The sequence below is a fragment of the Cherax quadricarinatus genome, chromosome 1 (genome assembly GCF_038502225.1).
Source record: "Cherax quadricarinatus isolate ZL_2023a chromosome 1, ASM3850222v1, whole genome shotgun sequence".
Lineage (NCBI taxonomy): Eukaryota > Metazoa > Arthropoda > Malacostraca > Decapoda > Parastacidae > Cherax > Cherax quadricarinatus.
The window spans coordinates 15,059,056-15,086,800 of record NC_091292.1 but is presented as its reverse complement, the minus strand read 5'-3'; the positions used below and the strand labels follow the sequence as shown (position 1 = coordinate 15,086,800).

Here is a 27,745-nt window from a genome sequence, read left to right as displayed (position 1 = left end):
GACCTGACGATCTGTTGGAGTGTGAGCAGGGTAATATTTAGTGAAGGGATTCAGGGAAACCGGTTATTTTCATATAGTCGGACTTGAGTCCTGGAAATGGGAAGTACAATGCCTGCACTTTAAAGTAGGGGTTTGGGATATTGACAGTTTGGAGGGATATGTTGTGTATCTTTATACGTATATGCTTCTAAACTGTTGTATTCTGTGCACCTCTGCAAAAGCAGTGATAATGTGTGAGTGTGGTGAAAGTGTTGAATGATGATGAATGTATTTTCTTTTTGGGGATTTTCTTTCTTTTTTGGGTCACCCTGCCTCGGTGGGAGACGGCCAACTTGTTGGAAAAAAAAAAAATGTATGGAAGAGGGTAAGGTACCTAGGGATTAGCAGAGAGCATGCACAGTTCCTTTGTATAAAGGCAAAGGGGACAAAAGAGTAAAAATTATAGGGGAGCAAGTCTGTTGAGTGTTACCTGGTAAAGTGTATCGTAGAGTTATTACTGAAAGAATTAAGAGTAAGGCAGAGGGCAGAATAGCAGATGAACAGGGTGGCTTTAGGAAGGATAAAGGGGGGGAAGGGGGGTACACCAAGTGAACAGTATTTAGATAAGAGTAAAGAGGATTTTGTGGCATTTATAGATTTGGAAAAGGCGTATGATAGGGTGGACTGGGGGGCAATGTGGCAGACATTGCAAATGTATGGAACAGGAGGTAGGTTACTGAAAGCAGTGAAGAGTCTTTATGAGGATAGTGAAGCTCAGGTTAGAGTATGTAGGCGAGAGGGAGATTATTTCACAGTAAAAGTAGGTCTTAGACAGGAATGTGTGATGTCACCATGGTTGTTCAATATATTTATAGATGACACAAAGTGGGAGTTGTCACAGTTGCTCTTTGCTGATGACACTGTGCTTTTGGGAGATTCTGAAGAGAAGTTGCAGAGGCTGGCTGATGAGTTTTGCAGGGCATGTAAAAGAAGGATATTAAAAGTGAATATAGGAAAGAGTAAGTTGGTGAGGATAACAAAAAAATTAGGTAACAGAAGATTGAATATCAGATTGGAGGGATAGAGTATGGAGGAGGTGAATGTTTTCAGATATTTGGGAGTGGAAGTGTCAGCAGATGGATCTATGAAAGACGAGGTGAATCATAGAATTGACGAGGGGAAAAAGGTGAGTGGTGCACTGAGGAGTCTGTGGAGACGAAGAACTTTATCCATGAAAGCAAAGAGGGGAATGTATGAGAGTACAGTGGTCCCTTAATAATCGTCCGGCCTGAAAGTCGTCCATTTCGCAAATAGTCCTGTTATTTCGTCTAAACATTTGCTCGCAAATGGTTCGCTAACTCGCTAATCGTCCTTCGTCCGGGGCGAGTACTCATGCTCTGAGCCGCCTAGGCCTGCCTTCCCAGCCAGTGTGCCATTGTTTACCAGTGAGCGACGGTCCCCTCACATGCTCCTTCAAAATATTTCATAATATTCCATTGATTTTAGTGCTTGCAAGTGCTAAATAAGCTACCATGGCTCCAAAGAAAGCTTCTAGTGCCAGCCCTTTGGTAATGAATGTGAGAAACACATATAATTTATGAAAAAATTTGTAGAAAAATACAAAGGTGGTGGTGGTGATAGTGGTTGATGGTGGTAGTGATGGTGGTAGAAGGTAGTAGTGATGGTGGTAACAGTTGTAATAGTGATAGAAGGTCGTAGTGATGGTGGTAGAGGGTTCCTTCTTTAGTGATTCAGCGATTCTATCAACTCCTCCAATGTTGTTGGAGTTATATAGGGCTACAGAAAACACCACCGCCTCAGCTGCTGCTTCACCACCATTATGGACGGCTTACTCTCAGTGGCCCTTATATACCCAACAACAACACAACACCTCTCGTGACATACGTAATGACTTATTTTATTCATTCTAGAGTATATTCCATGTTTCTATGTTATTAACCCTTTGAGGGTTTTGGTCGTACTAGTACGTCTTACGCGTAGGGGTTTTTGACGTACTAGTACGCATAAATTCTAGCGGCCTCAAATCTCGCAGGAAAAGGCTGATAAGCCTAGATGTGAGAGAATGGGTCTGTGTGGTGGGTGTGCGCAGTAGGAAAAAAATCTGGGACCCAGTGGTGCATTGTGGGAATGCCATCATAGTACACAATTTCCACCGTGCCCTGCGGTAAGAAGTTCCTCACTCCTCGGCGAATTGGGACACTTTTGTTCCCCAGTGACAGTTCTAATACAGATGGAAGTGACAGTGAAGATGAGTTTCAAGGTTCTGGTGAGGTTTTGACCGAAACTAATGACCATAATATGGGTAATAGTGAGGAAAACCCAGACAACCCACAGCCTTCCACCTCTGGTGCTGGGCCGTCGTTCAGTTGTACCAGAATCAAAGAGGAAACTCCTATTTTCCAAAATCCCAGACTCAGATGTGAGCATTGGTGATGATAATGATAGTGATTATGAACTACAAGCTCTTCAAACTTGTTCCAAGAATGGAGGAGGAGGAGGAGGAGGCAGAGGAGGAGGAGGCAAGAGGAGGAGGAGGCAAGAGGAGGAGGAGGCAGAGGAGGAGGAGGAGGAGGAGGAAGAGGAGGAGGAGGAGGAGGAGGAAGAAGAGGAGGAGGAAGAAGAGGAGGAGGAGGAAGAGGAGGAGGAGGAGGAGGAAGAAGAGGAGGAGGAGGAGGAGGAAGAAGAGGAGGAGGAGGAGGAAGAAGAAGAATACGTAATGATAACAATAATACATAATAATAATACATAATAATAATAATACATAATAATAATAATACATAATAATAATAATACATAATAATAATAATACATAATAATAATAATAGGTAATAATAATAATATGTAATAATAAATGTTCACCCATGACAGTAACAAGATAAGGGGAGATAACATCTGATAAGTGCTGACGTTTGATGAGGGTAAATGAGGGTAGAGCTGATGCCAAAAGATGAGATGAACATCGCCCTCCCTTTGTTTTTGCTGGTATACTAACATTTCTGTCTGTCTATTTGCCTGTCTGTCAAGCTCCCTGTCTATCCATCTAGCTCTCTGTCTCAGAGAGCCACAAGACTGCGTCATCACTTTTACTCACATCTTCAAGCAGAGTATAGCACTTTGTCTGGATTTCTTGGGTTATCCTAGGTAATTTATACTATGTATACTTGTATTTATGTGTACCTGTGAGACAGAGATAGACAGACAGATAGAAAGAGAGAGACAGATTGAAAGAGATAGAATGAGGGAGAAAGATAAAACACCATTGTGTATGACACCATGTTTCAGAGTTCCACAAGCTGCAGAACTAATAGGAATATGTTCAGTGACTGTATATTGGTATATATATTATAGAACAATAATAATAAACAATGTTTTGTATTGTTTGTTTTTGTAAACAAGTTTTGTAAACAATATATTGATAATTATGTTTGTGTGCTTATTGTGTTGTATACAACGAGTGTATATATGTACATTGCACCTTACTTTGGTCTCATAGGCCACATAAGTTATGTGAAAAAATAAAATAGTGAAAAAAACAACAAACCTTCAAATACAAGTAAACTAAAGTTTACCGGGTGAGCGGCAGTCGCCGCTGTTGCCATACGCGGCTCATTTTCTGCAAACTTCATGCATCCATATCTCCGTAAGTATTGATGGTAAAATTTTTTTGTTTATCCTATAATGTTCAGAAAAAAAAAAACTATTTTTTCATAAGAAAAAATAATTTTTTTTTTTTTTGAAATTTGGCCGACCCTGAGAACGAGTTTCGGAGAGGGCCTGTCGACCCTCAAATGGTTAATATTGTTTATTATGTCATATTAGTTGAATTGTGATAGATAAATAAGCCGAAGAGTTGATATTAGTGTCATATTCTCCAACAATAAACTTGCCATCCCTCCCTCACACAAACAAGTCTCCAATAAGAACATAAGAAATGAGGAACACTGCAGTAGACCTGCTGGCCCATACTAGGCCAGTCCTTCATAAATCCAACCCACTAACAGAACAAATGCTACCCAAGCAATAAGCTCAGGTGCAAGTCCGACTCAAATCCAACCCCTCTCATTCGTGTATTTATCCAACCTAAATTTGAAACTACCCAAGCCATAGCTTTTAGAACATAAGAAAGAAGGAACACTGCAATAAGCCTGTTGGCCCATACTAGGCCGGTCCTTCACAAATCCAACCCACTAACAGAACAAATGCTACCTAAGCAATAAGCTCAGGTGCAAGTCCGACTCAAATCCAACCCCTCTCACTCATGTATTTATCCAACCTAAATTTGAAACTACCCAATGTTTTAGCTTCGATCACCCTACTAGGCAGACTGTTCCACTCATCAACTACCACTATTACCAATGTTCATTTATACATTTTATTAGTGCTTTACATTTGGCATTTTTTCTGCATGTAAATCTATATTTATGCTAGGGAAGTGACCCCTGAAGTGACCTAGAGTCCTTATGGAAGGGGATTTCCCTTCCAAACAATAACCTCTCTTCCCTCTCTCCTCCTCCTCCCTGTCTTCCATTCATCAACAACAGCCTTCAGTAAAGGTAACTGTCATGTTGAATGTTCATTCTTTTGTGCATGTAAATCTATCTTTTAGGTAAAAAAAAAAATTGTTATTGATACTTCTGGGTGTCTGGAATGAATTAATTGGATTTACATTATTTCTTATGGGGAAAATTGATTCGAAAATCGTCTATTTCGATAATAGTCCCACTTCCAGGAACGGATTAAGGACGATAATTGAGGGACCACTGTATACTTATACCAATGCTCTTGTATGGGTGTGAGGCATGGGTTGTGAATGCTGCAACAAGGAGAAGGCTGGAGGCAACAGATGTCATGTCTGAGGGCAATGTGTGGTGTGAGTATTATGCAGAGAATCCGTAGTTTGGAGATTAGGAGGTGTGGGATTACCAAAACTTATCCAGAGGGCCGAGGAGGGGTTAGCGAGATGATTTGGTCATGTAGAGAGGGTGGAACGAAATAGAATGACTTCAAGAGTGTATAAATCTGAAGTGGAGGGAAGGCGGGGTAGGGGTTGGCCTATGAAAGGATGGAGGGAGGGGGTAAAGGACGTTTTGCATGTGAAGGGATTGGATTTCAAGCAAGTGTGTGTGAGCGTGTTAGATAGGAGCACATGGAAACAAATGGTTTTTAGGACTATGTGCTGTTGAAGTGTAAGCAAGGCAATATCTATGAAGGGATTCAGGGGAAACTGGCAGATTGGACTCGATTCCTAGAGACAGGAAGTAAAGTGCTGGCATTCTGAAGGAGGTGTGTTAACCCTTTCAGGGTCCAAGGCCAAAATCTGAAGTGGTACCCCAGTGTCCAAGAATTTTCAAAAAAAAAAAGTTATTTTTTCTTATGAAATGGTAGAGAATCTTTTTGTGAGGGTAATAAAACAAAAAGTATGAAATTTGATTTGAAAATTGACGAAATTATGCTCTCGCGAATTTCGATGTGTCAGCAATATTTACGAATCGGCGATTTTGCTGAATTTGACTCCCATTTTAGGCCAATTACATTATTCCAGTCAACCAAATTCTTAGCTATTTCACTAGTATTACTTCTATTCTATCAATTGAGCACAAGAAATCGCCAAGTCAACTGTTACAACTACAAAATAAAGTGATCGGAAATTGGTAATTTGGCCAATTGAACACAAAGTTCAAAATATTCCAATTTCAAAATAGGGTCCAGAATAAACAATGTAGGTATTCCTGGCACTAAACTAACATTTCCTCTGTTCATTAGTTATGTTTTAAGGCTTTACAAATAAATTCCATTTTGATTTTTTATTCACATAATGAATTTTTATTCACACCAAAAAATAGAAGATTTACTGTTATGTAATATTGTAATAATCGTATAAATATCATTACCACATTTGTGAATGTATATTAGACCCACCAGCTGGCGTGTATTAGATGTGTGAGGTCGTTTGTTTACTCTTGAATATTGGCAAAAATTTAACATTTCCGCTTTGAGCTCAGTTTCAAGCCATTTCCAGTGCTAAAACCAATCAAAATCATCTCTATTTCTGTAATATGTCTTCCATTCTATCAAATGAGACCAAGAAATCGCAAATACAACTATAAAAAACATACGAAAAAACACTGCAAAGTCGCTGTTTTAATCGAAAATCAGTCTCAGTTTTTTTTTCTATTATACACAGTGCTGCAGGATTTGTTTTATGTGGTGCACACATACCACATAGATGTATTCTCTCATATCTAGGCCCAAATTTACCACTCACAGTTTACCAGAGTGAGCTGAGCTCATGGCGTAGATCTACGGTTTGGACCCCGAACGTAAAGCCATAGATCTACGGGATGGGCCCTGAAAGGGTTAATGTTGCAGTTTTATAAATGAAGTGTACGCATGCCTCTGGCAAGACAGTAATGGAGTGAATGATGATGAAAGTTTTTCTTTTTCGGGTCACCCTGCCTTGGTGGGAAACAGCTGATGTGTTAATAAAAAATAATAAAGAATGTAGTATCAGGGGATGCAACAAAGGTTCATGGTAATACAAGGTTAGGTGCAAGAAGCAAGACATCTGCTTGGTGTAATAATTAAATAGTGACAAGACTGAAAAAGTTCATGCTTATTAGGGTTTTACACAAAAAAATACTACTGAGAAAATCTGGAAGGAGAAAGGTAAGATAAGAAACCCAAGGAAACAGACATGTCTGTTAAAAATCTAAAAGTAACAGCAGATTGTTGAATATTTTAAAAAAGACTATTTAAAAAATGTTATGTAAGCAATATTTTTTTTAACACCAGCTGCCTCCTGGAAAAAAAAAAAAAAAAAAAAAAAAAAAGTGTCTTCCCAGAAGTGCAGTGACATCACAACTCAGATGGCCCTCTGAACTGCAAACTCCACATCCCTCTTTCAGAGTGGAAGCACCATACTTCCCACCTCCAGGATTCAAGATTGTCCAACCCATATCACCAATCCTCTTCAATCACAAAAACCTCTTGCTTTCACTCATTCGAATCTATCATGCTCACACAAGCCTGTTGGATATTTAAGCTCCTAGCACTCAAAGCCTCCCTTACTCCATCCTTCCAACCCTTTTTAGGATGACCCTTACCCCTCCTTCCCTCCACCCCAGATTTATATCCCTCTACTCATCCTATTTTTCTCCATCCTCTCTAAATGCCCACTGTCTCAACAACCCCTCCTCCACCTTCTGAATAATGCTTTTGTTAACTTCACACATTATCCCCAAATTCTGAATGCTCTCCATAATATTCACACCAATCATTACCCTCAAACACTACATCTCCACTGCCTCCAGCATAATGCCAATGGTGGCATTTTTAAAATTGCTTGTGCTTTCTTACTTAGAGCATTATTCTGTGCTGACATCTCCTTTCACTGCAGGAGAAACAGAGCTGGAATAGATACAGAGGTCATTTACAGCCTGCATAGAGCCAATAAAGCATTTAAATTACTGGGAATGCCTCAAAGTCTTAAATATATACTCACTAGAGTGAAGGAGAGAGTGGGAGAGATGTATGATAATATATATGTGGAAGGTACTCGAGGGTCTGGTCTCAAATCTGCACACTGACAATATATACAGGAGTGAGATATAGGAGAAAGTTAAAAAAAAAAAAAAAAAAAAAAAAAAACTCAGTGAAATGCAGGAGAATTGTGGGCACAATAAAATTACTGTCAATATTCATGGTCCTGGACTGTTTCACAAACTACCACAAGATATCAGAAACACTGCAGGAATAAGTATAGAAGTCTTTAAGAGGAAATTGGACATGTACCTCCACCAAGTGCCATATTAACTAGGCTGTAATGGATGTAGGCCAGTGGGTTGCTGGCAGTAACAACCTGGTTGACCATGCAAGAACCAGACAGGCTTGGCCTAGGGCCAGGCTGCAGAAGGAAAACCCCAAAACTCTTTAAAAGTATATCATAGGTATCCTCCTTGCTGAGATTTGAAACAAGTTTCACACCTATGTAACAGTGTAGGTACAACTATATTCTTTTCTTCTTTCAACACACCGGCCGTATCCCACCGAGGCGGGGTGGCCCAAAAGAAAAAACCAAAGTTTCTCCTTTCAAATTTAGTAATATATACAGGAGAAGGGGTTACTAGCCCCTTGCTCCCGGCATTTTAGTCGCCTCTTACAACACGCATGGCCTACAGAGGAAGAATTCTGTTCCACTTCCCCATGGAGATAAGAGGAAATAAACAAGAACAAGAACTAGAAAGAAAATAGAAGAAAACCCAGAGGGGTATGTATATATACGCTTGTACATGTATGTGTAGTGTGACCTGAGTGTAAGTAGAAGTAGCAAGACATACCTGAAATTTTCCATGTTCATGAGACAGAAAAAAGGACACCAGCAATCCTACCATCATGTAAAACAATTACAGGCTTTCGTTTTACACTCACTTGGCAGGACGGTAGTACCTCCCTGGGCGGTTGCTGTCTACCAACCTACTACCTATATTCTGATGATAAAATGCAGGTAAAAATTATCTGGGACGAGAAGGAATGAGATCTAAAAATACGAGTAAAGAGCTAGATGGGAAATGTCCTGAGTTAACAATACAGCAGGACCCCTGTATCCATGGGGGATGCGTTCCAAGACCTACCGCAGATAGTAGCAAACCCTATATACAAGTCATTTTTTTGTTTACAAACATACCTATGATAAAGTTCAATTGGTAAATTATGCACAGCAAGTGGAGAATTATCACTTTCACTAAAGGGAAGCACTTTACGGCTTCTCTTAGGCTGTGAAGAACTGCCACCATCACTACTTTTGTGCTCTGTGACCATTAAGCAAAATTAAGACTGATTTCTGAGTCACAGTAAACCGTGGATAACTGAAACCATGGAAACTGAACCCGTTGATATGGAGGTTCTACTGTGCATGTTTCTGCATATTTAGGAAGATGGGGAAAAAAAATGCATAATATAATACTTACATCAACAAAGCCTCTTGCACGATCTGGATGGTTGCAGAGAAAACAGCCCCACTGTTGTTCCACTCCATTGTATTCAAAAACGTCAAAAAAACGTGCATTCCGTAACTCATGCATTAACATATCCATGTCCTGCAAGTGCAATTCATCATCTTCAGGAATTTCAATAATCTTATTTCTTTTAACACCCCAGCCATCTCCCACTAAGGTAGGGCACAAAAATTAAATACCACTTCACTATCACTGAATCCATCACCATCATGCCAGAGGAATACTGACACTACAGTTCAGATGCCCCTCCAAACTGCAGTATACCCACCCCTCCTTTAACCCTTAAACTGTTCAAACATATTTCTATGTTTATGAGCGTAGCACTCCGACCCTGATTTTCCCCATTTGAAAGCATGTAAAAAAAAAAAAAAAAAAAAAAGAGATATCTACGTTCAGAGCGCTACGCGAGCAAACGTAGATTTACGTTTGGACAGTTTAAGGGCTAAAGTGTAGGCACTGTACTTCCACTTCCAGGACTCAAATCTGGTTAACTGGTTTCCCTAAATCCTTTATGTTACCTTGCTCACATGCTAACAGTACATCAACTCATAAAAACCACTTGGCCCCCTCACTCACTCCTATTTAACATGCTCATGCATGCTTGCTGAATGCTCAGACCTTTTACATATGAAACCTTTATCTCTTCTAACCTTTCCTAGGATGACTCCTACCCCTCCTTCTCCCCAGTACAGATTTATACACCCTCCAAGTCATCCTACATTTTTTTTTCTCAACAAGTCGACCACCTCCAACTAAGGCAGGGTGACCCAAAAAGAAAATACTTTCATCATCATTCAACACTTTCACCTAACTCACACATAATCCTTGTCTTTGCAGAGGTGCCCAGATACAACATTATAGAAGCATATACATTTTTTTTTTTTTAACAAGTCGGCCGTCTCCCACCGAGGCAGGGTGACCCAAAAGGAAAGAAAATCCCCAAAAAGTAAATACTTTCATCATCATTCAACACTTTCACCTCACTCGCACATAATCACTGTTTTTGCAGAGGTGCTCAGAACACAACAGTTTAGAAGCATATATGTATAAAGATACACAACATATCCCACCAAACTGCCAATATCCCGAACCCCTCCTTTAGAGTGCAGGCATTGTACTTCCCATTTCCAGGACTCAAGTCCGGCTATATAAAAATAACCGGTTTCCCTGAATCCCTTAACTAAATATTACCCTGCTCACACTCCAACAGATCATCAGGTCCTAAATACCATTCATCTCCATTCACTCCTATCGAACACGCTCACGCACGCCTGCTGGAAGTCCAAGCCCCTCGCCCACAAAACCTCCCTTACCCCTTCCTTCCAACCTTTTCGAGGACGACCCCTACCCTGCCTTCCTTCCCCTACAGATTTAAATGCTCTCCATGTCATTCTACTTTGATCCATTTTCTCTAAATGACCAAACCACCTAACAACCCCTCTTCAGCCTTCTGACTAATACTTTTATTAACTCCACACCGCCTAATTTCCACACTCCGAATTTTCTGCATAATATTTGCACCACACATTGCCCTTAGACAGGACATCTCCACTGCCTCCAACCGCCTCCTCGCTGCTGCGTTCACAACCAAAGGTTCACACCCATATAAGAGTGTTGTTACTAGTATGCTTTCATACATTCCCTACTTTGCCTCCATAGATAACGTTTTTTTGTCTCCTCATATACCTCAACGCACCACTCACCTTTTTTCCCTCATCAATTCTATGATTAACCTCATCCTTCATAAATCCATCCGCCGACACGTCAACTCCCAAGTACGTATCTGAAAACATTCACTTCTTCCATACTCCTCCTCCCCAATTTGATATCTAATTTTTCTTTATCTAAATCATTTGATACCCTCTTCACCTTACTCTTTTCTATGTTCACTTTCAACTTCCTACCTTTACACACACTCCCAAACGCATCCACTAACCTTTGCAACTTTTCTTCAGAATCTCCCATAAACACAGTATCATCAGCAAAAAGTAACTCAACTTCCATTTTGTATTTGATTCCCCCATAATTTAATCCCACCCCTCTCCCAACACCCTAGCATTTACTTCTTTTACAATCCCATCTACATATTAAACAATCATGGTGACACTACATATCCCTGTCTAAGGCCTACTTTTACTGGGAAGTAATCTCCCTCTCTTCTACACACCCTAACCTGAGCCTCGCTATCCTCATAAAAACTCAGTACAGCATTTAGTAACTTACTATATATTCCATTATTATTATCACACTGGCCGATTCCCACCAAGGCAGGGTGGCCCGAAAAAAAAAAAACTTTCACCATCATTCACTCCATCACTGTCTTGCCAGAAAGGTGCTTTACACTACAGTTTTTAAACTGCAACATTAACACCCCTCCTTCAGAGTGCAGGCACTGTACTTCCCATCTCCAAAACTCAAGTCCAACCTGCCGGTTTCCCTGAACCCCTTCATAAATGTTACTTTGCTCACACTCCAACAGCACGTCAAGTATTAAAAACCATTTGTCTCCATTCACTCCTATCAAACACGCTCACGCATGCCTGCTGGAAGTCCAAGCCCCTCGCACACAAAAACCTCCTTTACCCCCTCCCTCCAACCTTTCCTAGGCCGACCCCTACCCCGCCTTCCTTCCACTACAGACTGATACACTCTTGAAGTCACTCTGTTTCGCTCCATTCTCTCTACATGTCCAAACCACCTCAACAACCCTTCCTCAGCCCTCTGGACAACAGTTTTGGTAATCCCGCACCTCCTCCTAACTTCCAAACTACGAATTCTCTGCATTATATTCACACCACACATTGCCCTCAGACATGACATCTCCACTGCCTCCAGCCTTCTCGCTGCAACATTCATTACCCATGCTTCACACCCATATAAGAGCGTTGGTAAAACTATACTCTCATACATTCCCCTCTTTGCCTCCAAGGACAAAGTTCTTTGTCTCCACAGACTCCTAAGTGCACTGCTCACCCTTTTCCCCTCATCAATTCTATGATTCACCTCATCTTCCATATACAGTGGACCCCCGGTTAACGAACTTTTTTCATTCCAGTATTATGTTCAGGTGCCAGTACTGACCGAATTTTTTCCCATAAGGAATATTGTGAAGTAGATTAGTCCATTTCAGACCCCCAAACATACACGTACAAACGCACTTATATAAATACACTTACATAATTGGTCGCATTTGGAGGTGATCGTTAAGCGGGGGTCCACTGTACTTGCAATATCTGCAACATTCCTCCCCTATCCACCATCATATGCCTTTTCTAAATCCATAAATACAATGAAAACCTCCCTACCTTTATCTAAATACTGTTCACATATATGCTTCAATGTAAACACTTGATCAACACATCCCCTACCCACTCTAAAACCTCCTTGCTCATCTGCAATCCTACTCTCTGTCTTACCTCTAATTTTTTAAATAATAACTCTACACTTTTCCTGGTATACTTAGTAAACTTCTTCCCTATAATTTTTATAATCTCTTTTGTCCCCCTTCCCTTTATATAAAGGGACTATACATGCTCTCTGCCAATCCCTAGGTACCTTCCCCTCTTTCATACATTTATTAAACAAAAATACCAAGCACTCCAACACTATATCTCCCCATGCTTTTAACATTTCTGCCATGATCCCATCAGTTCCAGCTGCTTTACCCTCTTTCATTCTACCTAATGCCTCACGCACCTCCCCCATACTCACATCCTGCTCTTCTTCGCTCCTAAAAGATGTCATACCTTACTGACCAGTGCATGAAATTACCGCCTTCCTTTCTTCATCGACATTTAAAGTTCCTCAAAATATTCCTGCCATCTATCCAATATCTCCAGCTGCCCATCTACTAACTCCCCTACTCTGTTTTTAACTGACAAATCCATTCATTCCCTAGGCTTTCTTAACTTTTTTATCTCGCTCCAAAACTTTTTCTTATTTTTATCAAAATTTCTTGACAGTGCTTCTCCCACTATCATCTGCTCTCCTTTTGCACTCTCACCATTCCCTTCACCTTTCTTATACTCTCCATATACTCTGCTCTTCTTACAACACTTTCTTATACTCTCCATATACTCTGCTCTTCTTACAACACTTCTGCTTTGTAAAAACCACTCATAAGTTACCTTTTTTTTCTTTTATCATACCCTTTACTTCATCATTCCACCAATCACTCCTTGTTCCTCCTGCACCCACCCTCCTATAGCTCATCCTAACTTCCTCCTCCCTTAGTTTATACACTTTGACCTCTCTCTTACTTGCTGTTGCCATTTTCCTTTTGTCCCATCTACCTCTTACTCTAATTGTGGCTATAACTATATAATGATCCGATATATCAGTTGCCCTCCATAAACACGTATATCCTGAAGCCTACCCATCAATCTTTTATCCAATACATAATCTAACAAATTACTTTCATTACGTGCTACATCATACCTTGTATACTTATTTATCCTCTTTTTCATAAAATATGTATTACTTATTACAAAACTTCTTTCTATACATAGCTCAATTAAAGGCTCCCCATTTTCATTTATACCTGGCACCCCAAATTTACCTACTACTCCCTCAACATTTTTACCCCTATGCACTCAACATTTCCCAAAATTTCTCTCTCTCCTCTACACCTCTCTTCTCCAGGTGCAAAAATGCTCACTATAACCCACTTTTCACATCCAACCCTTATTTTACTCCACACAATCCTTGAATTTATACATTTATATTCCCTCTTCTGCCATAACTTATCCTTCAACATTATTGCTACTCCTCTTTTAGATCTAACTATTTGAAACCCTTGACCTAATCCCATTTATTTCTCTCCACTGAAACTCTCCCATCCCCTTCAAGTTTGTTTCACTTAAAGCCATGACATCCAGCTTCTTCTCATTCATAACATCCACAACCATCTTTTTCTTATCATTCACACAACATCCACGCACATTCAAACATCCCACTTTGCTTTATCCTCTCTAAATATCTAAGCCACTTCACTAACTCCTCAGCCCTCTGGATAATATTAGCAGTAACCCCACACCTCCTCTATATCTGCAAACTATGAATTGAAGGAGGTGCAGGGTTACTAAAAGCATTATCCAGAGGGCTGAGGAAGAGTTATCGAAGTGGTTTAGACATTTACAGATGATGAAGCAAAACAGGATTATCTAGAAAGTATATAAAACTGTAGGGGAGGGAAGGAAGGATAGGGGTCACCCTAGGAAAAGTTGGAGGGAGGGGTAAAGGAGGTTTTGCAATAAATTACTAATGTATTAATTTATAAAAGAACCTCTGTTCACACACAGTACAGGGCAATATAACTATCACAAATATTTATGTAAAATATAATTTGCAAATTGGTTTGAAAATTATTTATATGAATTATTTTAACACCTAGACATAAATAAATGACTGACCTTTGCGGAAGGGAAGGCTGAAGTGACCAGAGTGACGAATGTCTTTGTATCACATTTAAGAATGTCCCAGCAATTCTTAAGGCTGCTCACCTGCATCTCCCGAGTACTCAGGGCCACGCAGGACCGAGCCTAAACCAGCAAAATAAATAATAATGTAGGAATAGTCCATGAATTGTGTAAGCAAATTACTAAGTACATGTAAAAGGTAAAATATTTAATTTTCATTCTAATTGTAATGCTTCAACCTGTGTATTGAATACAAAAAGGATAATTCATACTAGCCCCTCAATTCTGATTATGATTTTAAAACTAAAGAAACTGCCTAATTTTTTTCTGGTAATTCATACAAAAGCAGTCATAGAACTGTACAATCTTACCTGAAGAGCAAGGAACATGAGATGAATCCAGATCCTTGGATTTCTAGTTTTCATAGTGAATAGATGTTTATTATAAAGACAATGTTCTCCTTTGCCCTGGCATGCAAAGTACAGCTTTGCATGTTTTTTATTTTTTCTCTCTGTTGAAGATAATATCCATGTTATAATGCAAAATCTTGAAAATGATATTGCCACTATGTCCCTGATTCCAAACAATGATGGTGAATGTGTTTTTTAATGAAGTTGTTGTAAAACACTGTACAGTATAATAAGCCCTAACAGTGCAAGCAAGCAATGCAATATTATTAACCCTTTGACTGTTTTCGACGTATAAATACGTCTTACGAGCCAATGTTTCTGACATATATATACTCAATAATTCTAGCGGCTTCAAATCAAGCGGGAGAAAGCTGGTAGGCCCACATGTGAGAGAATGGGTCTGGGTGGTCAGTGTGCACCACATAAAAAAAATCCTGCAGCACACATTGCGTAATGAGAAAAAAAAAATGATCGTTTTTTGGAATAAAACGCCGAATTTGAGGTGTATTTTCGTATAGTATTTATTGTTGTATTCGCGTTTCCATGGTCTTAGGTGATAAAATGGAAAACATATTACAGAAATAGAGATGATTTTCATTACTTTGACGATGAAAACGACCTTGAAACTGAGCTCAAAGTAGCGGAAATGTTAGATTTTTACCAATGTTCAGGAGTAAATAAATCACACCACACGTCCAATACACGTCAACTGAGGAGTCTAATATTCTTCCACTAGTGCACTGATATTATTTATACCATTTTTACAATAATGCAGTAGTCTGCATAACATTAAATTTTGTATTTTTTTGTATGAATAAAAAATCAAAATAGAAAGCAATATTAATACAAGAGGGGCCTAGAGATGTGACTAATGAACAGAGCATATGTTATTTTACTGCCACGAATGTCTACCTTGTTTATTCTGGACCCTATTTTGAAATTGGCATCTTTTTTAGTTTGCATGAAATTGGCCAAATTGCCAATTTCTGACCACCATATTGGGTAGTCCAAATTAGTAAATGGGAGGTTTCTTTTACTCAGCTGATAGATAAAATGGAGTTCTAAAGAAATAGCTATGAGTTTGGTCAACTGGAACAATGGAATTGGCTGAAAATAGGGCTCAAAGTCGGCGAAATCGCCGATACGCATGTCGCCAAGACCGCTAACTTCGCGGGAGCATAATTCCATGAGTTTTTGAACAAATTTCGAAATTTTGGTGTCATTACCATCGGGAAAAGATTCTCTATCATTTCATAAGAAAAAATAATTTTTTTTTTTCAAAAATTGAGCGACATAGAATAACAGTTTCAGAAAGGGGCCTGAAACAGTCAAAGGGTTAATAGTAATAAAAGGAGCAGAATTTTTTTTATTATTAACACACTGGCTGATTCCCACCAAGGCAGGGTGGCCCGAAAAAAAAAACTTTCACCATCATTCACTCCATCACTGTCTTGCCAGAAGGGTGTTTTACACTACAGTTTTTAAACTGCAACATTAACACCCCTCCATCAGAGTGCAGGCACTGTACTTCCCATCTCCAGGACTCAAGTCCGGCCTGCCGGTTTCCCTGAATCCCTTCATAAATGCTACTTTGCTCACATTCCAACAGCACGTCAAGTATTAAAAACCATTTGTCTCCATTCACTCCTATCAAACACGCTCACGCATGCCTGCTGGAAGTCCAAGCCATTCGCACACAAAACCTCCTTTACCCCCTCCCTCCAACCTTTCCTAGGCTGACCCCTACCCCGCCTTCCTTCCACTACAGACTGATACACTCTTGAAGTCATTCTGTTTCGCTCCATTCTCTCTACATGTCCGAACCACCTCAACAACCCTTCCTCAGCCCTCTGGACAACAGTTTTGGTAATCCCGCACCTCCTCCTAACTTCCAAACTATGAATTCTCTGCATTATATTCACACCACACATTGCCCTCAGACATGACATCTCCACTGCCTCCAGCCTTCTCTTCGCTGCAACATTCATCACCCATGCTTCACACCCATATAAGAGTGTTGGTAAAACTATACTCACATACATTCCCCTCTTTGCCTCCAAGGACAAAGTTCTTTGTCTCCACAGACTCCTAAGTGCACTGCTCACCCTTTTCCCCTCATCAATTCTATGATTCACCTCATCTTTCATAGACCCATCTGCTAACACGTCCATTCCCAAATATCTGAATACATTCACCTCCTCCATACTCTCTCCCTCCAATCTGATATCCAATCTTTCATCACCTAATCTTTTAGTTATCCTTATAACCTTACTCTTTCCTGTATTCACTTTTAATTTTCTTCTTTTGCATACCCTACCAAATTCATCCACCAACCTCTGCAACTTCTCTTCAGAATCTCCCAAGAGCACAGTGTCATCAGCAAAGAGCAACTGTGACAACTCCCACTTTATGTGTGATTCTTTATCTTTAAACTCCATCCCTCTTGCCAAGACCCTCGCATTTACTTCTCTTACAGCCCCATCTATAAATATATTAAACAACCATGGTGACATCACACATCCTTGTCTAAGGCCTACTTTTACTGGGAAATAATCTCCCTCTTTCCTACATACTCTAACTTGAGCCTCACTACCCTCGTAAAAATTCTTCACTGCTTTCAGTAACCTACCTCCTACACCATACACCTGCAACATCTGCCACATTGCCCCCCTATCCACCATCATACGCCTTTTCCAAATCCATAAATGCCACAAAAACCTCTTTAGCCTTATCTAAATACTGTTCAATTATATGTTTCACTGTAAACACCTGGTCCACACACCCCCTTCCTTTCCTAAAGCCTCCTTGTTCATCTACTGTCCTATTCTCTGTCTTACTCTTAATTCTTTCAATAATAACTACCATACACTTTACCAGGTATACTCAACAGACTTATCCCCCTATAAATTTTGCACTCTCTTTTGTCCCCTTTGCCTTTATACAAAGCAGAAAATACATAACAAATTTTAATACAAAGCAAATGCATATACAATACAGTACATGCATTGCCTGTTTCAGGCTAAATTACTAGTGGTTGAACAGGAATGAGCATAATTTTTCCAATTAAAAATTTCTTTAAAAATAAAAAACTTGCATTAAGGATATAGTAAATAAATGCCATGACAAAAATTGAAGAGATTGAACAACAAATTTATACATTATATACAGAACCTAAAACCCATGGGCTGTATCCCACCAGGGAAGGGTGACCTAAAAAGAAAAAAGCTTTTCTTTAAGTTTAGTAATTAACCCCTTAACTGTCCAAACATAGACCTACATTCTTACTGCCAGCGCTCCAAATGTAAATCTACATTTTATTTTTCCTGCCTCCAAATTTGGCATGGTTGGCCTAAGATGCCTAGTCAGCAAAGAATGGGCCTTAGCCCTCGGTGTGCACAGTACTAAAAAAATCTGGGAACACTTAGTACCTTGTGGAAGCACCAGTTCAATTGAGGGCCAGCTAGAGCAAACAGCGTGGCAAACACCAAGGATTCACTGATATTTCGTATTAACACTCCCCATTTAAGAGGAAAGTGATGTTGACCCCAAGTTTAGTGGCTTTGAGGTGGATGTGGCCACAAGTTGTCGTGGAAATATCAACAATTTCGATAATAACCTATGTGCAACATTTGTACAACACCCTTTCAATTTTGGTACTCTTGTAGTGTCATCCTGCCAGAATGTCCTATAACCTATGCCCTAAGTAAAAAGAAACAATTCTGGAACATGTAATATGTGTTTGGCAGGCTGGTTGGCTGGCTGGCTGGCTGTGTATCTGTCTGTCTGTCTGTATCTATCTCTATCTCTTTGTCTCTATCTCACAGAACACATACGTAAATACAATTATACATAGTGTAAATTACCTAGGATAACCCAAAAAATCCAAAGTGCTATACTGTGCTTGTAGATAGTGATCATGTATAATACCAGTCGGTTCATGAGCAACTCTCTAAGACAAGAGAGACAAGCAGATAGACACACAGGTAGACAAAGACAGAGCTAGACAATGTTTATGTATAACAGTGAAAACAAATAATGCAAAGGCAGTGTATACTCATCAAATGTCACCACTGTCATTAGTGGAGTGATAAGATAAGACGAGTGACATACGTCTTACATCATACTTGAAGGGAAATTATTATTAATTATATACCCCAGTGTATCCAAAACATTTCTGGGACCTATAAATACTATGTATATATTTGTAATAATGTTGGTAGAATTACCGACAATAAGTAAAGTAAAAGGACAAGTGCAACTAACGTGACATTTTATTGTGGCAACGTTTCGCTCTCCAGGAGCTTTGTCAAGCCATTACAAACAGTACATGGACACAGAGGGTATATATAGGCTCAGAGTGAGGTGCAATACTAGAAGTAGTAGTAGTAGTAGTAGTGACATAAGTTGTAGTAGTAGTAGTAATGCAATATGGTAGAGCAATTAACTCGTACATGAGTAAAAGGATATAAAAGCTATTATTTGGGTAACATAAAATAGGTTAGACAAATATAGACTGTATAGAGAAGGCCTGTTTCAGTGTTCACTCTCTGTAATGTGCTTTGTGTAGTATTAACAGGAGAGACTATGTGATGGCAGGGTTTACTGTTTTCAGGAGGATTCTTGCTAAGTCTTCAGAGATGGTGAAGCTGCCTTTGTTTTGTTTAATTGTATTAGAAACAGCTATTAGTAAAGATTCAAGGCACTTGCGTCTGTGCAAATTAGTTTCTTTGATCACTAATTGGGCGTCCCTGAATTTCGTAAGATGATTGGTGGAATTTCGGTGTTGTACACAGGCATTGTTCAAGTTATCGTTCCTACATGCGTAAACGTGTTCATTGAGGCGGGTGTCGAGGTTTCTTGCTGTTTCACCTACATATATCTTGTCGCAGCCTCCACAGGGTATAGTGTAAACCCCTGCATTGACTGGTTTGTGGTGCTTTGATTTTGTCCTGGTCAGATCCTTTACTGAAGTGCTGGAAGTGATGGCGACTCCGGTGTTAGCTTGTGCAAGTACTTTAGAAACGTTCAGTGCAAGCTGGCTGTTGGGAAGTATTATAACTTTGTTAGGAGTGTTGTTGGTGTGTGGAGAATTAATGATCTGAAGAGCTCTTTTCTTGCAGTCTTTTATGAAAAGGAAGGAAAATGTAACTCAGTGAAGGTTTGGTGAATGTATGTACATTCCTTGTCAAGAAACTCAGGACTACAAATTCGGTACGCTCTTAGGAAAAACCCGATGACGATGCCTCTTTTGGTCTTAGTATCTTGACTGGAATAGAAGTGTGTGAGATCATTTTTATTGGTAGGTTTCTGATAAACTTGAAATCTTAGGTTGTTGTCTTTGTGAATGAGGACGTCGACGAAAGGTAGCTTGTCATTGGACTCTTTTTCTAGTGTAAACTGGATTGCCGGTTCAACTGCGTTGAGCCTTGCCTAAAGATTCCGTACATCAAAGTCCATCAGAGTCCAATGACAAGCTACCTTTCCCAAGAAGTTGCAGTGTCTGACCTGTCAGACACTGCAACTTCTTGGGATCTTAATACTTGGGAATTCTTCGCTTGCCTAATTCTTGGGCACGACCTACTTCCACATTGAACAAATGTGACACCACCTATGACTGCTGCACCTCTCCTACCAACGGTTTATAAGCTCCTTCTCCGAACATATGCCATATTCTATTCAAGATTGATGGACTGACCACATCGACTCAAGGTTGAGGGACTGATTACCTCATTCTCCTCCTGTTCTTCAAGATTCTCCTTTGTATGAACTGATGAAGCCACTGTGTGGCGAAACGTTTCTTCAATAAAGATACCCAAGAGTTGCACATGTGTCTAATTTATCAACATGTCGGTTCTCTGAACCATTCATCTACAAACCTATATCTGTCTACCTATATCTCTGTCTACCTATATCTCTGTCTACCTATATCTCTCTCTACCTATATCTCTCTCTACCTATATCTCTCTCTACCTATATCTCTCTCTACCTATATCTCTGTCTACCTATATCTCTGTCTACCTATATCTCTGTCTACCTATATCTCTGTCTACCTATATCTCTGTCTACCTATATCTCTGTCTACCTATATCTCTGTCTACCTATATCTCTGTCTCACATGTACACATAAGTACAGTTATTATACATTGTGTAAATTACCAAGGATAACCCAAAAATTCCAGGGAAAGATAGAGAAACAGATAGACAGACAGATAGACAGAAGCATGTTTGTATGTATCAGTGAAAACAGATAAAGCCAGGGTTCCCTGAGCACCCATTTATCAAATGTCACTGAGCTGATAACAGATGCCATAACACGGTTCTTCAAGGAGTGTGATATACATATACTCCAGGCAGTCAGAAAGACAGATAAGCAGAGACAGACAGGCAGACAGATAGACAGGCAGATAGACATAAACAGACAGAGACAAGACATGTTTGTAACAGTGATAACAAATACAGCGAGGGTTAGCTGGAGCAGTGGGCATTTATCAAATGTCACTAGGCTGTCAACAGTATATAGGGATGCCTTTCATAACAACATGCTTCAAAGTATATGCCAGGGTTTCTAAAACATTGCTGGGACCTATAAATAATTCATATATATATCTAGACAATAGTAAATAACCCAGGCAGGTGTAAATATTCACCTGTCAGTGTGATGTTAGGTACTATTTCAGTACCTAATATTACATACATTAGGTACTACTTCAGTGCCTAATATTTGTGTTAGAGCAAAGATTGGCTATGAAATTACAAGAACTATTATAAACTGTAATTATCAGAACATAAAAATATATAAATTCAAATAAAAACGAGAAAAGAAGTATGTTGGCAACACTTCTGCAAGTGGCAGGAGTCGATATTGGCGACAGGTGAGCATCCAGAGCCAACTTCACGATCTTATATCTCAGTAAGTACTGTCCCTAAAATTTTTTTTTTAATCCTGTAACGTAGAAAAATGTGCTCTTCATTTTAAAAGAAAAAAAAAACTATTTTTTTTATTTTTCAAAATATTCGGAGCGCCACGCAAGTGAACGTAGATCTACGTTTGGACAGTTTAACCCTTTGACTGTCGCAACCCCCAATCCTGAGGTGTCTCCTGGTGTTGCAAAATTTAAAAAAAAAAATTATTTTTTCTTATGAAATGATAGAGAATCTTTTTCCAATTGTAATGACACTAAAGGATCACTTGGACAACGAAATATGGATCCCAGGTTACAACCTATACAGATGTGACAGAGTGAACAGGCAAAAGGGGGGGGTTGGCCTGTACATTGCAGAGTCACTTGTTTGCACAGAACTGCTAAATGCCTCAAATGATGTAGTGGAAGTTTTAGCAGTAAAGGTCGAGAACCAAAACCTAGTCATTGTGATAGTCTACAAGCCTCCGGATGCAACATCCCAGCAATTCCAGGAACAGCTGTTAAAAATTGACCACTGTCTGGAAAACCTTCCAGCTCCTGCACCCAACATCTTGCTCCTGGGGGATTTCAACTTAAGGCACCTAAAATGGAGGAATATAGCAAATAATATTGTTGCAGTAATAACACCAGGAGGCAGCTCTGATGAAAACTCACACTCACGCGAGCTTTTAAATCTCTGCACAAAATTCAATTTAAACCAGCAAATAATAGAGCCTACTAGACTGGAGAATACACTAGACCTCATCTTCACTAACAATGATGATCTGATAAGAAATATCACCATATCAAAAACAATATACTCAGATCACAACATAATTGAGGTTCAGTCATGTATGCGCGGAGCCCCAGACCGACATAAGGAGATTAGTCACGAGGGAGCATTCACCAAATTCAACTTCAATAACAAAAACATAAAGTGGGACCAAGTAAACCAAGTCCTAACCGATATAAGCTGGGAAGATATACTAAGCAACACAGACCCCAACTTATGCCTAGAACAGATTAACTCGGTGGCACTCGATGTATGCACAAGGCTTATTCCTCTAAGAAAAAGGAGGAGTAGATGTAAAACAGAAAGAGACAGGCGCTCCCTTTACAGGCGACGGAAAAGAATAACAGAGCGGCTAAAAGAGGTCAATATATCTGAAATGCGTAGGGAGACACTGGTCAGAGAAATAGCAAGCATCGAACTTAAGCTAAAAGAATCCTTTAGGAGTCAGGAATCGCGGGAAGAACTAAAAGCCATAAATGAAATCGAAAGAAACCCAAAGTATTTCTTCTCCTATGCCAAATCAAAATCGAGAACAACGTCCAGTATTGGGCCCCTACTTAAACAAGATGGGTCCTACACAGATGACAACAAGGAAATGAGTGAGCTACTCAAGTCCCAATATGACTCAGTTTTTAGCAAGCCGCTAACCAGACTGAGAGTCGAAGATCAAAATGAATTTTTTATGAGAGAGCCACAAAATTTGATTAACACAAGCCTATCCGATGTTATCCTGACGCCAAATGACTTCGAACAGGCGATAAATGACATGCCCATGCACTCTGCCCCAGGGCCAGACTCGTGGAACTCTGTGTTCATCAAGAACTGCAAGAAGCCCCTATCACGAGCCTTTTCCATCCTATGGAGAGGGAGCATGGACACGGGGGTCGTCCCACAGTTACTAAAAACAACAGACATAGCCCCACTCCACAAAGGGGGCAGTAAAGCAACAGCAAAGAACTACAGACCAATAGCACTAACATCCCATATCATAAAAATCTTTGAAAGGGTCCTAAGAAGCAAGATCACCACGCATCTAGAAACCCATCAGTTACACAACCCAGGGCAACATGGGTTTAGAACAGGTCGCTCCTGTCTGTCTCAACTATTGGACCACTACGACAAGGTCCTAAATGCACTAGAAGACAAAAAGAATGCAGATGTAATATATACAGACTTTGCAAAAGCCTTCGACAAGTGTGACCATGGCGTAATAGCGCACAAAATGCGTGCTAAAGGAATAACAGGAAAAGTCGGTCGATGGATCTATAATTTCCTCACTAACAGAACACAGAGAGTAGTCGTCAACAGAGTAAAGTCCGAGGCAGCTACGGTGAAAAGCTCTGTTCCACAAGGCACAGTACTCGCTCCCATCTTGTTCCTCATCCTTATATCCGACATAGACAAGGATGTCAGCCACAGCACCGTGTCTTCCTTTGCAGATGACACCCGAATCTGCATGACAGTGTCTTCCATTGCAGACACTGCAAAGCTCCAGGCAGACATCAACCAAATCTTTCAGTGGGCTGCAGAAAACAATATGAAGTTCAACGATGAGAAATTTCAATTACTCAGATATGGTAAACATGAGGAAATTAAATCTTCATCAGAGTACAAAACAAATTCTGGCCACAAAATAGAGCGAAACACCAACGTCAAAGACCTGGGAGTGATCATGTCGGAGGATCTCACCTTCAAGGACCATAACATTGTATCAATCGCATCTGCTAGAAAAATGACAGGATGGATAATGAGAACCTTCAAAACTAGGGAGGCCAAGCCCATGATGACACTCTTCAGGTCACTTGTTCTATCTAGGCTGGAATATTGCTGCACACTAACAGCACCTTTCAAGGCAGGTGAAATTGCCGACCTAGAAAATGTACAGAGAACTTTCACGGCGCGCATAACGGAGATAAAACACCTCAATTATTGGGAGCGCTTGAGGTTCCTAAACCTGTATTCCCTGGAACGCAGGAGGGAGAGATACATGATTATATACACCTGGAAAATCCTAGAGGGACTAGTACCGAACTTGCACACGAAAATCACCCACTACGAAAGCAAAAGACTTGGCAGACGATGCACCATCCCCCCAATGAAAAGCAGGGGTGTCACTAGCACGTTAAGAGACCATACAATAAGTGTCAGGGGCCCGAGACTGTTCAACTGCCTCCCAGCACACATAAAGGGGATTACCAACAGACCCCTGGCAGTCTTCAAGCTGGCACTGGACAAGCACCTAAAGTCAGTTCCGGATCAGCCGGGCTGTGGCTCGTATGTTGGTTTGCGTGCAGCCAGCAGCAACAGCCTGGTTGATCAGGCTCTGATCCACCAGGAGGCCTGGTCTCAGACCGGGCCGCGGGGGCGTTGACCCCCGGAACTCTCTCCAGGTAAACTCCAGGTAAACTAAAAAAACGAAATTCGATGGAAAACTGACGGAATTATGCTCTCGCGAAGTTAGTGACCTCGGCGCTGTTTACAAATCGGCGATTTTGCCCACTTTGAGCCCTATTTTCGGCTAATTCCATTGTTCCAGTCGCCCAAACTCATAGCTATTTCTTTAGAACTCCATTTTTTCTATCAACTGAGTACAAGAAACTGCCCATTTACCGATTTCAACTACCTAATAATGTGGTCAGAAATTTGCAATTTGGCCAATTTCACGAAAACTAAAAAATATGGCAATTTCAAAATAAGGTCCAGAATGAACAATGCAGACATTCCTGGCTCTAAAATAACATTTTCTTTGCTCATCAGTCATGTCTCCAGGCCCCTCTGATATTACTCTTGCTTTCTATTTTGAATTTTTATTCAAACAAAAAATAGAAGACTTACTATTATGCAGACTACTGCAATACTGTAATAATTGTATAAATAACATCAACCCATTCATGACTGCATATTAGAGTACAGTGGTCCCTCAATAATCGACCGGCCTGAAAGTCGTCCATTTCGGAAATAGTCCTGTTTTTTGTCAAAATATTGGCTCGCAAATGGTCCGGTAACTCGCTAATAGTCCTTCGTCCCGGACGCGTACTCACGGTCTGAACCGCCTCGAGCCGCCTCAGCGTTTCCTTCCCAGCCAGTGTGCCATTGTTTACCAGTGAGCGACGGTCCCCTCACGTGCTCCAGTGAAATATTTCATAATATTTCATTTATTTTAGTGCTTGCAAGTTATTTAAGTGCTAAATAAGCTACCATGGCTCCAAAGAAAGCTCCTAGTGCCAAGCCTTTGGTAAAGAAGGTGAGAAATACGATTGAATTTAAGAAAAACATCATTGAACAATATGATAGTGGCGTACGTGTGGGCGAACTGGCCAGGATGTATAACAAATCCCGTACAACCATATCTTCCATCATAGCCAAGAAAAAGGAAATCAAGGATGCTGTTGTTGCAAAGGGGGTAAATATGCTGACAAAAATGAGATCACCAGTACTCGAAGATGTTGAGAAGTTATTATTGGTGTGGATAAATGAGAAACAATTAGCAGGAGACAGTCTTATGACGTCGCTTATTTGTGAAAAGGCTAGGCAGTTGCATGACGATTTGGTAAAGAAATTGCCTGCAACTAGTGATGATGTGAGTGAATTTAAGGCTAGCAAAGGCTGGTTTGAGAGATTTAAGAAGCGTACTGGCATACACAGTGTGGTAAGGCATGGTGAGGCTGCCAGTTCGGACCACAAGGCGGCTGAAAAATATGTGCATGAATTCCAGGAGTACATAAACAGTGAAGGACTGAAACCTGAACAAGTGTTCAATTGTGACGAAACAGGCCTCTTTTGGAAGAAAATGCCAAAGAGGACCTTCATTACACAAGAGGAAAAGGCAATGCCAGGACACAAGCCTATGAAAGACAGGCTGACGCTAATGTTCTGTGCTAATGCTAGTGGGGATTTCAAAGTGAAGCCGTTACTAGTGTACCATTCTGAAAATCCCAGAGTGTTCAGGAAAAACAATGTTATGAAGAGTAAATTGTGTGTGTTTTGGAAATCTAATAGTAAGGCATGGGTCACGAGGGAAATTTTTGTAGAGTGGTTCAATGAAGTGTTTGGCCCTAGTGTGAAGAATTACCTCCTGGAAAAGAAATTGGATCTCAAGTGCCTCCTAGTAATGGACAATGCACCTGCTCATCCTCCAAACTTGGATGACCTAATTCTGAAGGAGTTTGGGTTCATCACAGTAAAGTTCTTGCCCCCGAATACCACTCCTCTCCTCCAACCCATGGACCAGCAGGTCATTGCAAACTTTAAAAAACTCTACACCAAAGCAATGTTTGAAAGGTGCTTGAATGTGACCTCAGACACTCACTTGACCCTACGAGATTTTTGGAAAGAACATTTCAGTATTCTCCATTGTGTAAGCCTTATAGGTAAGGCTTGGGAGGGAGTGACTACCAGGACTTTGAACTCTGCTTGGAGAAAATTGTGGCCAGATTGTGTCCACAAGAGGGATTTTGAAGGGTTTGGGGCTGACCCTGATGAGCCTATGTCAGTTGTTAAATCCATTGTGGCACTGGGGGCTTCCATGGGGTTGGATGTGAGTTTGGAGGATGTGGAAGAGTTGGTGGAGGACCACAACAAAGAGCTAACCACTGAGGAGCTGCAAGAGCTTCAGCAGGAACAGCAACAGATGGCAGCTCTGAATCTTGCTGCAGAGGAGGAGGAAGAGAGATGGAGGAAGGTGCCTTCTTCAGAAATTAAGGAGATTTTTGAAATGTGGGGTAGGATGGAAAGATTTATGGAGAAACATCACCCAGAGAAGGATGTTGCAAGCCATATCGGCAACTTGTACAGTGACAGAGTCTTGGCCCATTTTAGGGAAGTTTTAAAGAGACGCCAGAAACAGAGCTCTCTGGACAGTTTTTTTGCGAGACAGGACTCCAGTGACTCTCAAGGTGGTCCTAGTGGCATTAAGAAACAGAGAAGAGAAGTAACCCCAGAAAAGCAATTGGTACCCAAGGTGTTGATGGAAGGGGATTCCCCTTCCAAACAGTAATTCATCCAATCAGTCTCCTTCTCCAGTCTTCCATACACAAAGAAGAATTGCCAATAAAGGTAAGTGTTATTCTGTTAATGTTTAATTCATCATGTGCCACTGTATTGTTTATGTACTACATCTATATTTCATGTAAAAAAAATTTTTGTTTTAATACTTCTGGGTGTCAGGAACGGATTAATTGAATTTACATTATTTCTTATGGGGAAAATT

General features: G+C 40.3%; 1 protein-coding gene across 5 annotated transcripts in view; it reads right to left on the bottom strand.

Annotated features, from left to right (window-relative positions):
• melt (ventricular zone expressed PH domain-containing protein melted) overlaps window positions 1-27,745 on the bottom strand; it is a 196,928-nt gene that overhangs the window by 69,540 nt on the left and 99,643 nt on the right. For all 5 annotated transcript variants that reach the window (XM_070096513.1, XM_070096606.1, XM_070096479.1 and 2 more), the window contains 3 exons: window positions 14,803-14,942; window positions 14,426-14,554; window positions 8,967-9,095 (listed from right to left, as the gene is read on the bottom strand). In XM_070096513.1, coding sequence (XP_069952614.1) covers window positions 8,967-9,095; window positions 14,426-14,554; window positions 14,803-14,942 — 398 coding nt within the window. The remainder of the gene's footprint in view (window positions 1-8,966; window positions 9,096-14,425; window positions 14,555-14,802; window positions 14,943-27,745) is intronic.